The following is a 13513-nucleotide window of genomic DNA, read 5'->3' on the forward strand; positions in this document are numbered from 1 at the left end:
TGTGTTTCTCATTATGGTGCCCCGCCCCCCCCCCCCCCCAAATGCTGAACGATTTTCATGTCTTAATTAATTAATTTTTTTTCACTCAAGAGCCTCTGCTATTACGAGTGGCGAAATATGCCAGCGCCTCAGGCAGCCGTGGATCTCACGGGAGAATTTCAAAGAGAGCCTAATGGATTACACTCAAGGGAACGTAGCGCAGGTGATTTGTACCATACTGGAGACACATTTTGTGCTCGCAGACAGGAAGATCACAGGCATCGCAATAAATAACTGGCAAATATGTCAAAGGGAGAGAGTGGAGGTCATGTCGCATCGCTCAATTTTGCGCACTGCAAGTTACGCCGGAGCAGGCGACATGCAAACGCAGCCATGTGCAGCCGCCGGCTGGCTTTTATTCGCCCAGCCGCCGCGTTCTCCGAGAGGCCTGTTCAATATTTCACCCGTAAACAGACAGTAAATTAGGACGCCGTCTCCTGGGCTTTTTTGAAATACGCAGAGATGCTATTCTATGCATCGATCTCTTTGAAGGGAAAACGCTTGGCCATCAAATATTGAAGATGGCAATGGGTGTAAACCTCCGGCTGTTCCCGAGTCAGAGCTGTGAAAAACAGTCTGTCGAGCAAGAACGGAACCTCAGGAATAGAGCAGATTTTTATTTTTCTTTTAATATGATTCAAGGGTCGTGACAGAGTCAAGTGCATTTCCTGCTGCTCTTTGCAATTCGAGTGCTGAAGCGCAATTCAATGGCCAAATGACCTCGGGGGCAGAACGAGGGCGTTGCGACGAGGTGAGCGGCTTCGACTCGCGAATGCGGGAAAAAAACAACTGCCCGGAGAGACAATAAAACAAGTTTCACTTGTGGAGGCAGCGCTTCATACACTGGACTTGATGCACTTGTCAGTTAGCGTCGCGCTGTTTTTCCCAGACTTTATTGAGCACAGTGCCACCTTCAGTGGACATTTTGTGGTGGTCTGGTGAAACAAAGGTTTTTGCCCAGCATTCCAACAGATATGCTTCGCGCAAACAGAACACTTTTCATCAACAAAAGGACACTGTAGCTGCAGTGTCGCACGTTGGGGGCCTTAATTGAGGTGGACAGAAATAATTTTGAAATTTTGTATTATCGTATTCATCAATAGTTCCATATAGCAGTCTGTTTTAGCCCAAAACGTTTAGGCTAGAAGTTAAAAAAAAATAAAAATCAAGAAAAGCCACCAAGAACAGCTGCAATTTATTTGGGGTTCATCAGAAAGACATGAAAGAGGCAAGTGTGTGCTGGCTCCTATTTAACATGGCTTATCCCAGTTGTTAAGAGGGTGTTCACATTTTTGCAACCACAATATTTCAGTCGTATATTTTTTACTTCCCTTCATCGAGTTGTGTAGGTCCTACAGTAGACCACATCAACGGTGGGTTTGAAATGATTTCTCTTCTCCTCCTCATTGTTTGATATTACCAGTACAAAAAATAAATAAATGAGCACAGTAGCCAGCAAAAATGTCTCACAAAGTAAACGTACTGAACTAGCGACGGTCCGCTCTAAATGAAGTCACAATTGTACTTAGTCAGTGAGAAATGTGGGCCTGCTATTGTTGTGTTGTATGAATGGCAACAGGTGGGCACAAAGGACAATTGTACCTCCTGCCATCTAGTGGACGAGCATTTTTAATTGTTCTGCCTGTCACTATACATCACCGGCATAGATAAGATACATTCTTTGCTGTGAATTAATCATCATTTCAGAAGTTTTAGTGAATGATCCGTGCGTCGAGCGAACAACGGCGTGTCGAGCACCTCCCCCACACCCTTAGTCTTTGCGCCGTGAGCACCTTTAAAGGTCAAAAGCAACAACGACTGATATTCTCGCATCTCTTTATTTAGCGGCCATCAACGACATGACCATCTGCTACGTCTTGAGGAAGGGCGCCGGCGCCACCAACGACGTCTTCCAGTTCTCCATCGAAGACAGCGGTGAGTCACCCGTTAGCTGGAACTCCATTCCCCGGCGTGGAAACACAACCCGTGTTGGTACCAAAGTCGCTAGAAGTCGCACAAAGTTTTAACCGACACGAGGCACCCCGCCGTTTTCAGAATTCAAACCACCTTTCCTTCAAGTACTCACTTGAGGTAGTATCGTGTCACGCTGGCCACTGCCGCTGAAAACCTTCTGGCTACACCCCTGATTTTTCTTTTTGAAGTCAAGCCTTCTTGTCAGCAGATTAATTGGAGATTGAAATAATTGTTCGTTGCAGCCCTAAGTCATAACCAGTCAATATTTCAATGAAAAACCTTTTTGGGCTGTAAATGTCACACAATTTGGAAAAAAAAAAAAGACGTATGGCGGTTACTGAAAGTACCTGCTTGTCACCTCCTAGCTAACCTCGTAACCTTAAAATGTCGGCGACGTGCTAAACCGAGGACCACCCTACCGCCCACTGCATCGAGATAAAAACGCAAAATGAAGCTGATCTTCATTTCTACTGTGCAGGTGTAAAGCCACGCTCAGCCCCGCTTCACCATGTTTTTTAATTAAGTGTAAACACTGGCTGCACAGATGGAAGATTTACATTGAGTTGCTTCAGCTCGGTACGGCCGTGTGGGGAAATAAGTACGTCGTGAATCCAGGAACATACATTTTTAATAACCTGGCTTCGCTGTCGATCGTGCACGCTCGCGCCGCGACCGTGTGATGAACGGAACAATTAGCTAACGGAGGAAGATGATGGAGCCGAGGCGAGCGCGTCGGTGTGTCCGATTAGCCGAAGCAGCGTGCCCGACGGCGAGTCCTTTGGCCGCACAAAGGACGAGCCTTCACGGGGGGGCCCCCTGGTTCCCACGTGCACCCCGGCGGTCCCCCCGCTGCCAACTTGCCAACGGTTCCTTGTGGCGCCGATGAGAAATGCTTCTTGAAAAAGTTTTCAGAGAGTTCAGATCGCCTCTGACTGATTTCTTGTCATCTTCTGTCAATTGTCACTTTCTCAAATTTGCTGGGTTGCATATGTAGTTAACAATAGATGTTTTTTAATCTGAGCTTGTGTGAGGCTGCTAAGGTTTTTTTAGGCCTATTTTTTTTTCTGGCAATCAAGGTCAAATTCCAAATTTGACTTAAAGGGTTTCCACAGTGGTGTAAAAACAAAACAAAAAAAACCTCTGGTTGTTCTGCACAGAAAAAGTGGCCGCTACAAAGTAACAGCAGTCAAGCAGTCACAATCAGCTTTATGGTGGCCCATTAATGACTGCAGATAAGTTTTGTGGTGTGACCTGTCCACTCGGACTTAAACGCTGACTCCACTGCAGCTTATGAGGCCATGAAGGAACATTTTTTTCCTAATAAGATTTACTTTTGCCGGGTGGCTGCCCTGCATCCCTCGACGGAGCCTCTGGTATCGAGGTGGGGCGGGGGCTGGGTGGATGGATGGATTGAGTCGGCCGTCAATTTCAGCTGAGGAAAACACAGCCCCCACCCACCCCTCCCAACCTTCTTCCTCCTTCTCGAGCGTCTTCGCGAAGGCGCTCGGCAATGCGTCAGAGTGAAATGACTTTTATCTGTCACCACCGTTGCGCACGACAGCTGTAATGAAGCGCGACGAGGATGCTTGCTGTCGACCAGTAATTGGTATGGATGCGCCATTGGAGTTTCATTCATAAATGTATTTGTTTGACAGGATCGACCTGTCAACCTGATCAGCTTACATTCCATCTGTAACGGAGTTGTAAAGAGAATGACTTAGCTTTGACGGCATGAGCAGCCCACGTTCAATGGCGTAGGCAAAAAAAATTGTATCAACCATCTATTTACGAACCCTGCGACTGATTGGATGAATTCCCTAGCGAAAGAGAGTTGTGGGTCGAGCCGACAAGTTAACTCTATCGACCTCGGAAAAATGTAAAAGTCGACTAATTGCTCACGGCTGTTTTTGGCTTCTCGTTTTCCAGAACGAGGATAGCTTTGCTAGCTTCGTTAGCTTCGGCTGTTGCGATCACCGCGAGCCTAAAAAAAGATTTCTACCAGCTGGACGATACGACTGACGGCAAGAAAGCTCCTTCTTTGTCGTCCTTCTCCCTAAGTAGCACTGCTGAAATCTTGTGCCCACCTCCCGCATTTAAATTGCCCATCCCTGGGCTAATTACTTAGTAGGATTTGGTCAGAGCAAATGGGCTGCTTCAAATGTGTCTTTACTCATCTAATTCCTGATGCAAATGAGAATAACGGTGACAAAGTCGCAGTAAACAGCGCCTTTTTATTCAACCCCAAGGAAATGCCACTGGCCTGGCTTTCGATTACTTTTGCTTTTGAAATGTTTTTTTTATTTCTTTCTTAGCCCCCATGTCCCTTTTGCACACAGCCAGCCGCTGTTGGTGGCTGGGGCTATTTGCCGCTGCCGTCAAATATGAGTCACAGTCGACAGGAATTACACGCATGTTAATGTCTCCCGTCGGGGAGGTTTATTGTTCCACCTGTGACTTGCGCTGATCTTTTCGTGAATTCCTCTGCTTGGCGACTCTTGCCGGGTGCATAAGTGTGTTGGCGTGATGAGGGTGGGGTGGCGCTGGGCAGGGAGTGGGGCTGTCCTGTTTTCGTAAAAACATCACAGCTGGATGTGGAAGTGATGAAAGGCTGCTTAATGGCTCTAAAAGTATCCTGCTTTGGGAAAGGATTTGCGGTTTCTTGCTGCGTTTGTGTAACGCATCAACAGGTTGCTTAACCGCAGTGCACCATTGTGGGCCGTTCAGGTGGGTTTATTTGAACACACACACACACAAGGCCGGACTAACCCGCTAAAGTGTTTTTGGAACTGCGTCCACATCTGCTCTGATCCCCTCCGTCAGCATCCAAGATGTGATTACTGACAGACGCGCTTTTTATTTGGCTTGCGACGCTGAGGTTCGGGAGGTTCACCGCAGGAGCACGTTTGAATTAATACGTGGCACTTGCATCAGCACTCGGGGACGAGTCGTTGGTTCGTCTGCCCCGCAGTCCAAAGGTTCTGGGTTTGAATTTCCGCCCTGGCACTTAACTCGTTTCTGCAGTTCATGAAAAGAAACTCCGATTTCTGTATGTACCTTGCAAATGGCCGTGGAACAGTCCAACATCTGCTCCAGTACCCACTGTGGTTTTCTGGCCTAAAATCAGCTGGGTTGGGTTCCAACTGAGAGCGGGCGGGAGGGAATGTAAATGCCAACAACTTGGATACACTTTGCTCTTTTCAATGATAGCTTTCAATTTTGAATGTGAAAAGCTAAATTGGATACTGTATCATATACAATATGTGTTTATTTCTCAAAAAATGAAAATCTAGCTAGCTGTCTAGTTAGCTAGCTAGCTATCTAGCAAGCTATCTCTAGCTCGATGTCTGTCTGTCTGAGATATATTTTGTCCATTTTGATATGTGTGAAAATGTGAACAGCCGCATTGGATACATTGCACATTTTTAAACATATTGTCAATGTACATGTTAGGCCTTTTTTACATTGTTTGAATTATGTTATATTAGAAGCCCCAATAACTTTTCTATTCTATATTCCTTGTGTAATAAAACCATTTTCAAATATAAAATTTATATAAAAATATTAATTGGAGCTTTATCTAATGCGTATTTTTTATGTAATAGTTTAAAAAATGGAAATGTCTTTATTTTCTATCATCCAAAATCCAGAAAATCTACCATTTTAACGTCTAAAAACAAAACATGTATGCAATTGTGTTCTTTTCAATGATGTGGATTTTATGATTGCAATACATATTTTTAATTAAATATGTTTACAAAAAAGTAACGGAGAAATTTTGCTCGATTAGGGTGGGTCTACCTAATGAAGTGTCTGCTCAGCCTTTCGCGTTTCGCCTGCCGCGTGAATGTGATCATCGTGTAAATGCTTGTGACACCTTGTGGCACACTTAAATCCGCCCACCTCGCCCTCCTGTCGAACACCCCCCCCCCAAGGTTAGAGGGGATTATCTGCCTCGCCTTAGCATGCCGGAGCACAACAGCATGATGGGTGGGCAGGATGTGAGAGGCCATATAGACTTCGTGTTTGTGTGGTACCACCGCCGCAGCGTCCGTCAATGATGATTCTGCATTTTCCTTGTGCTTTTCTACGCTATTATTAATTACATTTTCCGCCTTCGCTCTTATCTGGCTGTGTGAGACATTTGTCCGTCCTTGGCAGCAATGATAGGAATTATACACTTGCAAAAAAAAATAAATAAAAAAAAATGCTGCAAAGTGAGTGTAAATTACACAGCCGCCCCACCTTTTGTCTGTGTTTGCTTCCGAAAACATCTGGGAGATGATTACAGAGCTGCTCCCGTGTGACAGCTGCTTTACTTTCAAGAAAGAAAGGCTTACAAGCTTGTTAGTTTTGTAGGACACACACTCTAGGCGCCGGGTAGCTAAATTGGAGTTTTAGTCTTTGTTCACTTTTCGACAGTGCCGCAACACTGATTGATCGCGGCTTTGTTCGCTCACCGTAGGTCTTGAGTATCTGAACAAGATGATGTCAAGGGTTTGCCGTTCATGGCTTCCTGGTGCTTTTCGAACAAACATTGACTGTAAAAGTGTACCTTGAAAGAGTAATTCATGCCCTTTGTCACATCTCGGCTGGATTTCTGTCATGCACTTTACTTTGGAGTCAGTCCGTCCTCCATGAAGCCTCTCCAGTTGGTCCAAAATGCTGCTGCACTTCTTCTTTGGCTTTGGACTTAGCATGAGGCTTGGTTTTTAGTTTAGTTTATTTTTTGTTGTCTGAATTATGTTTTGCTCCACATACAGCACTTTGTGTAAAGTAGTGGTTGCTGTCGAAATCCATTTGAGTTGAGTAATGACGACTTTTGTATTGCCTTATTGTACGCTAGGCCGCGCTTCGACAACCCAACTAGGCAGCTCACAAAAGATTTACTTGGTTGTTTAAATTGATGGGGTTGAGATTGGTCTCAAAATGCTTGGCTTTGTGTTGTCTGGATTTATGATGACTGATCATTGGTAAACATTGAATTCTGTTGAATGCGCGTTTGCGGTTCAGCATTCGCGCTCATTTATTTTCGAGGCTAAAGTCGAGCGGTTTAAAAGATTGCGCACACCGCCAGTGTCAAATTCCATTGCCGGCACACTGCAGTAGTGCCGCGTCGTGCCGTTGACGCCGCATGTGAGCATCAAATCGATCCACGCGACTCGTGGGATAATCGAGGCCGCTTTGCGCAACTTGGAGTCAGTATGGGAATGCAAAGCTGCTGCCGAGGTGCATCTTGGAGCCGCAAAACTCATTTGTTGTCTCAGCAGCTTTTATTGGCGAGCGCGAGGGCCCGCCTTGTTAGCTCGTTCCTTTTTATTGCACCTTTGATGGGCGTGTGATTTGCAGGCTGCTCAGCGGCCTGAGCGTGAAAAATGGATCAACGCCTAACAGACTCCAAACAACGTCGTCTCCCTCAGTTTGAGATTAAACAAACCCCTTTGTTTACGAAACCCCCCTCGCCCACCACCACCTCCGGCCCCCGCCCCAACACACACATACACACACACACACATTCAAGCACAGAAAATAAGCACATTTCGGCGAGAGGTTTATTGCTCGATTATGAATTAAGTATTATCATCGCGGCTCCATTATAGGTTTCAATTTCACATTGTAGCAGATGTCTGTTAGTTTTATGATTCCTCTTCTCTGTTGTGAACGCGGATTACTTTTCATTTATTTTACAGACCTGAAAATGTTGATGGATCACAGCGAAGTCACAATATACACTGCACAATTGAATGAGCAGAGTCATTCGGAGAGGTCTTCATTTAACAATGTGGGGAGGGGGGTTTTGTTTTTTTTAGTATTATTGCTCCGTGTACAACTACGCTGTATCTTACCGACGGGTGTTTTTCCCAAGTGAGGTTCTCCACCACTGCAAACAGAACACAACTATAATAAAAAGTGACTTATGGTCTTCAAAAAAAAAGCAAAAACAGCAGTCACCGATGCCTGAATTTGGTATTCATCTTGCGCTTTCTTGAGACAATTGTGCCTCAAAAGTTCAAACTGCCACCATGCATTATAACACAGGAGATGTGTTTTTTTTTGGGACGAGATTTTTATGACTTTCATCCCATTTTGCAACACTGACATTCAAGAAGCGCATGACCTTATGTTGCACGCAGTCTCCATTATTAACAACTTTTCCTTACCCCGTTGACTTTTATTTTAAAAGTGAAGAGCAAAAAATCTACACCTTTTTTCTAGATGCAAGGGTTTTCTGTTCTGCCCCTTTTAAGAACAAGAAAACATTTCCTCATGACATTCTTATAAGCGCACATCTGCATCATATTGTTCCCTCATTAACATTGAAGAAAACAAAAAAAGAAATACAGATCAACTTAGAACAAAGAATAACTTTTTAACAGTTTTTTTTTAGTCTGTAACAGAAAAAGTTTGAAATGCATCAATTCGTCTGAAATTGAAGGTGGGAAAAAAAAAGAGAGCACATCACACACACTGCCATCTACTGTAGCGGATGTGCAATTACACGTAATTCTGACTCACGCGCATCCCCCTGGCATTGCAAACACCCGACCGACACCCCCGCTGCTATTTGAGTAGGACTGCACTAAAGTATCCAATAAATTAGCTCGTGGTGGCTTCGTGCACACTCCGTCTCCTGCCCTGGAGAACGCCCCAGAACAAAAACGGTATTTAAAAACAAACAAACAAAGAAACAATACATGATTTGAACTCTTTCGAATAGTGACAATTTGTATCTCACCTTTAAATCTCATAGCTGGTGCACCGCCATCCCCACAATCGACCAAATCACTTCAACTATGGAAATTACCAGGTCAGTTTATATCTATAATCGACCAGAGGACCAGATTCTCAGACCCTTTTGAACTGAAATGCCCTCGGTTTCACCAGCGGGGAAAACCCTGCCGACCTCCGTCTTGAACTTGCCAAAGTCAGCGTGCGGCGGCTTAAGTTCTCCAGGCCCGGGCCTGTTCCCTGGATGATGATGATACGTGTCGTCATCGCCGTCTTAGGATATCGCTGGAGCAGAACTGAGGTTCCTCAAGCGCCCACTTTGAAGAAAATTCCTCTTCTTTGGAAGAAAAGCTCAGACGAAGGGGACGGGGTGGGGGCGGGCGGGGGTTGTTATTTGCTTCAAGGCCGGCCAGGAGTCTTCTTTCTTTCTGTCTGTCGTTCTACCATGGCAACAGGATGCCATCAGAACACTTCAAACGTGTTCGGGCAAACTGAAGCGTTCAAAACAACGGAGCATTATGGGAAGGCTAAAGTGGAATGCTCTTGGGATAACGCGATATTTGTTGTTGACATTGAAAGAGCTCGGGAAAGGTGCAGATATAGAAAACGACTTCTCCCGTTTTGACGCAGCTCATCCTCCCAAACGCCGGAAGAGAAGAACTGCCCCTTCTTTAAGCGTGACATTGCAAGTGAGCATCAGCTGTTGCGGCTTCTTGTATTTAGCTAACGAAATGTGTGATTAAATCATGACAGAGACCGTGTGGCCGGTGTTTCGCTACTCTTCTCCTTCTACTTCCCGTGATCACTCGACACACAGGTAGCGTATATCTATCAACGCTCGGAAAGGTTTTCCATTTTAGTTTAAAATAATTTACTTTAATCCCCGGGATCCTGTGCTGTACTCTGGCAAAAGCATGGGTTGTTTTTCCCCACCTTTGCTTCCGTTTTTAAACTCATCCCCATTGTGTCATACCTGCTTGCGCTAACCAAGCTGGTCTCTCGGCCTGATTGAGCGTTTGTGTGTGGACCTTGCCTGAGATCAAGGCTGTCCAAGTCCGGTCCTGGAGAGCCCCTCTCCGGCTGTTTTCGATCCCATCCTGATCTTCCTGATTTTCAAGTCAAGATGGCGCCCGAGTAGGCAGCCGTCAGCAAGTGCTCTCATGAGCCTTGCTTTTTTTGTTGTTTTTGTGTTTGTTTTGTCACTTTGTGTTTGTTGTTACGTCGTGTGGACCTGATGTGGACTTTTATCAGCATTTTTTGGCCACGACATTCATCAAGGAGGAGACTCTGTGCTTGGTGGTTGCGCCTTCTCGGCAGCATGGGTATACCAGCACTGTTTTTGACTGGGAGGAATGTCGGCACCATTTGACTGTCGTTGCTGGACAGTCCCGGGGCGCTTGTGTCTTGCGCCTGTAATGGGCAGCATTTTTCACAGCCCCGCTTTGTTCAGCGGAGAGATCGGTGCTGTTGAACGGTCTGCGGCTGGATGGATGTAAGTCTTGAGGAGCCGACGATGAAAAGAAAGGAGCGTTAGCGCGGAGCGCCGATGCGGATTTGAAGCTGGGAGTCGCGGCTTGGAGTTCGAAGCGGATTACGTGGGACAGGAGAAGTGAACTAATCTCTTTTCGTCAATGGACGCTACAGCTTCGCGTTTGCTTTCAAAACTTAGCTTGTAGCAGACGTGTGCACATTTTCAGCATGACTTCTCTGATCCACTGGAGAAAGGACACTTTGATCCTCTCCTCTTTCATCTAGAACTGCTTCAGACAACAAAGTGTATGCAGAAAATTGGTGAAGATTGCACGACTGTCTGTGTCCTATGTGTTGTGTTGTATTATTTTTGTTATTTTGACTTCAAAATGGCGCCGCGAGAGTGGCTGCCTTTCCAGCAGCTCCTATATTTTGTTGTTCTACTTCTTCCTTTCATAGCTTTGCTGCTGTGAATTGGGAATTTCTCCATTGCGAGACTAATAAAGGTTTTCTTATCTTATCTTATCTTATCATTTGGATCAGCATTTTTGTAGAAGGGAGACATCGAAAACCGGCTGGATAGGTGCTCTCAAAGGACCGGACTTTCAACGCTGCAGGTGAAAAGGGCTGCTCTGACACCAGAGGAAGTGTCCCAACCCTCAGAATCAGAATCAGAATGGCCGTCCCGTCGCTTCAGGTTCCCGCAGAGTAGCGATCATCAGTACAAATTGTTCCAGCTCTTCGTCTTTGACAAATAATTCACACCTCTCGCGGGCACATTAATTAGTGTCTGGAGAAATGTGATCTTCCCAAGGAAAAGAAAAACAGCAGGGAATCAAAGTGTGATTTGATGCAGCTGTCTTTGGCAAGACGCCTCTCTCATCGTCGTCGTCTCTCTCCGCGGCTTTTTGTTCCAATTTGCTGGCAAACTCCTCTGAGGATAAAGTGAAGCGTCGGACCCGCCTCTTGCCTGCTTTGTGAAAGTCTTGACGATGCCATTCTCTTTCTCTCTCTCCCTCTCTCGAGAGAAAGGTTGTGTTTGATCAGCCCCTCCTGTGCTCGCGTGGCTTTTCCTCAGGACCTCCAGCTTCCTCCCACATCCTGGTTTTTAATCTCAGGGTTAACTGAAGATTGTCTAGAGGTGTGAAATGTGGGGGGGTCTCATTGTTTGAATCTAAACATATTCCCTGTGATTGGCTGGCAACCAGTCGAGGGTGAAGCCACGCCCCTTGCCCCAAGTCAGCTGGGATGGGCTGTTGCTCGTGACACTCATAATGATACGCGATTCGGGGGGGTGGAGGGTGTTAATTACTCCCGTCTGCTAGTTGACATATGTTGCACAAAATTCCGAAGAGCATTTTGGGGATAAATTGACAGTAGCATGCCAGACATGACTGACATTTGCAATAACCTTGAGAAAATCTGGCTGCTACCATTGCAATATTTTTGGACACAAAATGTGTGTCTGTTTTTTGTGTATGGACAAAAATGTTACAACATAATTTGCACTCACTTTCAAGACACGTGTCCAGCCAATAATTTTTGGCTGCAATTTTTCAAATTTTCTCCACTATTCTAAGTTAAGTGCTGAATTTGAATGACACATGGAAACAAATTTAATGTGAAATTATGTCTGGGACAGTTTTCCAAATCAGTCCGTCACATCATAGACCATGATGCCATTTTTTCAAGTCACAGTTCTTCCATAAAATACCAGATCTCGGCATTCCATCAAAATGGAGCACTTGAACTTGTCGTGCAAATCCAGTGTAAGGCGGTAGGGACAGTCTCCAACTTCCCCCTGCCCCTGAGCCCGACCCCGACAAGTTGAATGAATAATGGAATATGAAGAGATGACTTGACATGAATCATGGATTCAAAACACGCATTGTGTATGCACCGCGATGCCAGCCGCCCTAATCCATAACCGGATCGGATGCTCACAAGGCTTCCCGTCTCCCTGAACCTTTAATTGAAAACTTCGATTTCAAGCTGTGCTCTCCTTTGATTAGTGGCCCAATGACGTAGGGCAGAAAAACGCGCGCAATCGAAAAACGTGGGAAGTTCAGTAAGCCGACAAAATGTAGTTCAGCACAAGGCGGGAGGGACATGTTGCGCAGCGGGAAGCAAAGTGTCGGAACGCGGTCGGATCCGGCGCGTCTTCGCGATAGGGCCGCTCTTATCTCATGAAAGGTGTTGATGAAACCCTTTGAGGGAGCCTGCGTGCAGACCCCCCCCCCCACACCCCTCCTCCATCAACGCGACGGACGGGGAATCATCCCTCTCGCGCAGACGTGGGAGGTGAAGGCAGTCGAAGGAGATGAAAGATAGACGTGCTCCGTTGCTTGTGGTTTTATCCAGGCGTGGCGCCTCTTCCTGTCACCTGCCGGGATGGCTCCAACGTGCTGATGAAAGATCAGACGGGTAGCGGAGGCCTGCGGGGGATCCTCATCATCATCTGGATGCGTTTGATGGATCGCCTGCACCGCTTTCGTTACCTGTGCGTGAGTTTTTTTTTAAAAATGGTGGCTGTCGGCTTGTTCGCGCGTCCCACTTCTCGGCACGTCTAAAAATATGCGACAGCCTCAGAACCGTTCGGATATTCGAGCCCCCGAACAGAATCGTTAACGTGGGGCGAAGATAAAAAAAAAAAAAAAGACGTCTTGCAGTCAAACTGTGCTGAGGAGCGAGTCATGTTTTGTTAGAATGCAGATGGTGGCCTGCAAATCATATCTTGCTTTTTGAAGGAAAAGATGGCAGCAAAGGTGTCAATAAAAATCTCCTTTTAACCTGCACAGCGTGCTTGGTTTCCCAATTACCTCGCTCGAGTGTTTGTGCGAGACCGATGAATGCATCCACTTGGACGGCCTTGACAGTCCGAAGAGCTTTAAAAGCGATGATAACAAGCCACCACTCAGCGGAGTGCAGAATTCCGACAAGGTTGAACAGCAACAGAGGAAAAAGAAAAAAAGAGAGACATATTACCGTACCTGGTTTCTCTTTCCCCCCCCCCCCCCCCTTCATTCTTTTGGAGTTAGCCAATCCTCCATGAAGTGTCTCCAGTTGGTCCAGAATGCTGCTGCTCGCCTCTTGACTGCTACTCGTAAGGGGGAGCACATCACTTACCCTCCCTGCCAACGATCAGACTTGAAGGCTCACGGAATACAACAAAAGCCAACTGTGTTCCGCTGCAGTGACCGAAAAACCAAAACCATCCGATTTTGGCAACGTCTAGTCATAATTGGGATTATGTAGCAGGATTACAAATTTGATGCTGGTTGGCTCGTCGTTTCAAAAATGCTCT

The 13513-nt window shown here is 46.0% G+C and overlaps 1 protein-coding gene across 1 annotated transcript in view; it reads left to right on the forward strand.

Annotated features, from left to right (window-relative positions):
- Positions 1-13513, forward strand: part of frem2b (FRAS1 related extracellular matrix 2b) — a 71163-nt gene that overhangs the window by 5561 nt on the left and 52089 nt on the right. Inside the window, exon 2 of the mRNA XM_086125215.1 lies at positions 1885-1974. Within this exon, the coding sequence (XP_085981341.1) occupies positions 1885-1974 (90 nt within the window). The remainder of the gene's footprint in view (positions 1-1884; positions 1975-13513) is intronic.

This window comes from Hippocampus guttulatus, chromosome 12, assembly GCF_054856545.1.
Source record: "Hippocampus guttulatus isolate MCC_2025c chromosome 12, RoL_Hgut_1.0, whole genome shotgun sequence".
NCBI classification, from domain to species: domain Eukaryota; kingdom Metazoa; phylum Chordata; class Actinopteri; order Syngnathiformes; family Syngnathidae; genus Hippocampus; species Hippocampus guttulatus.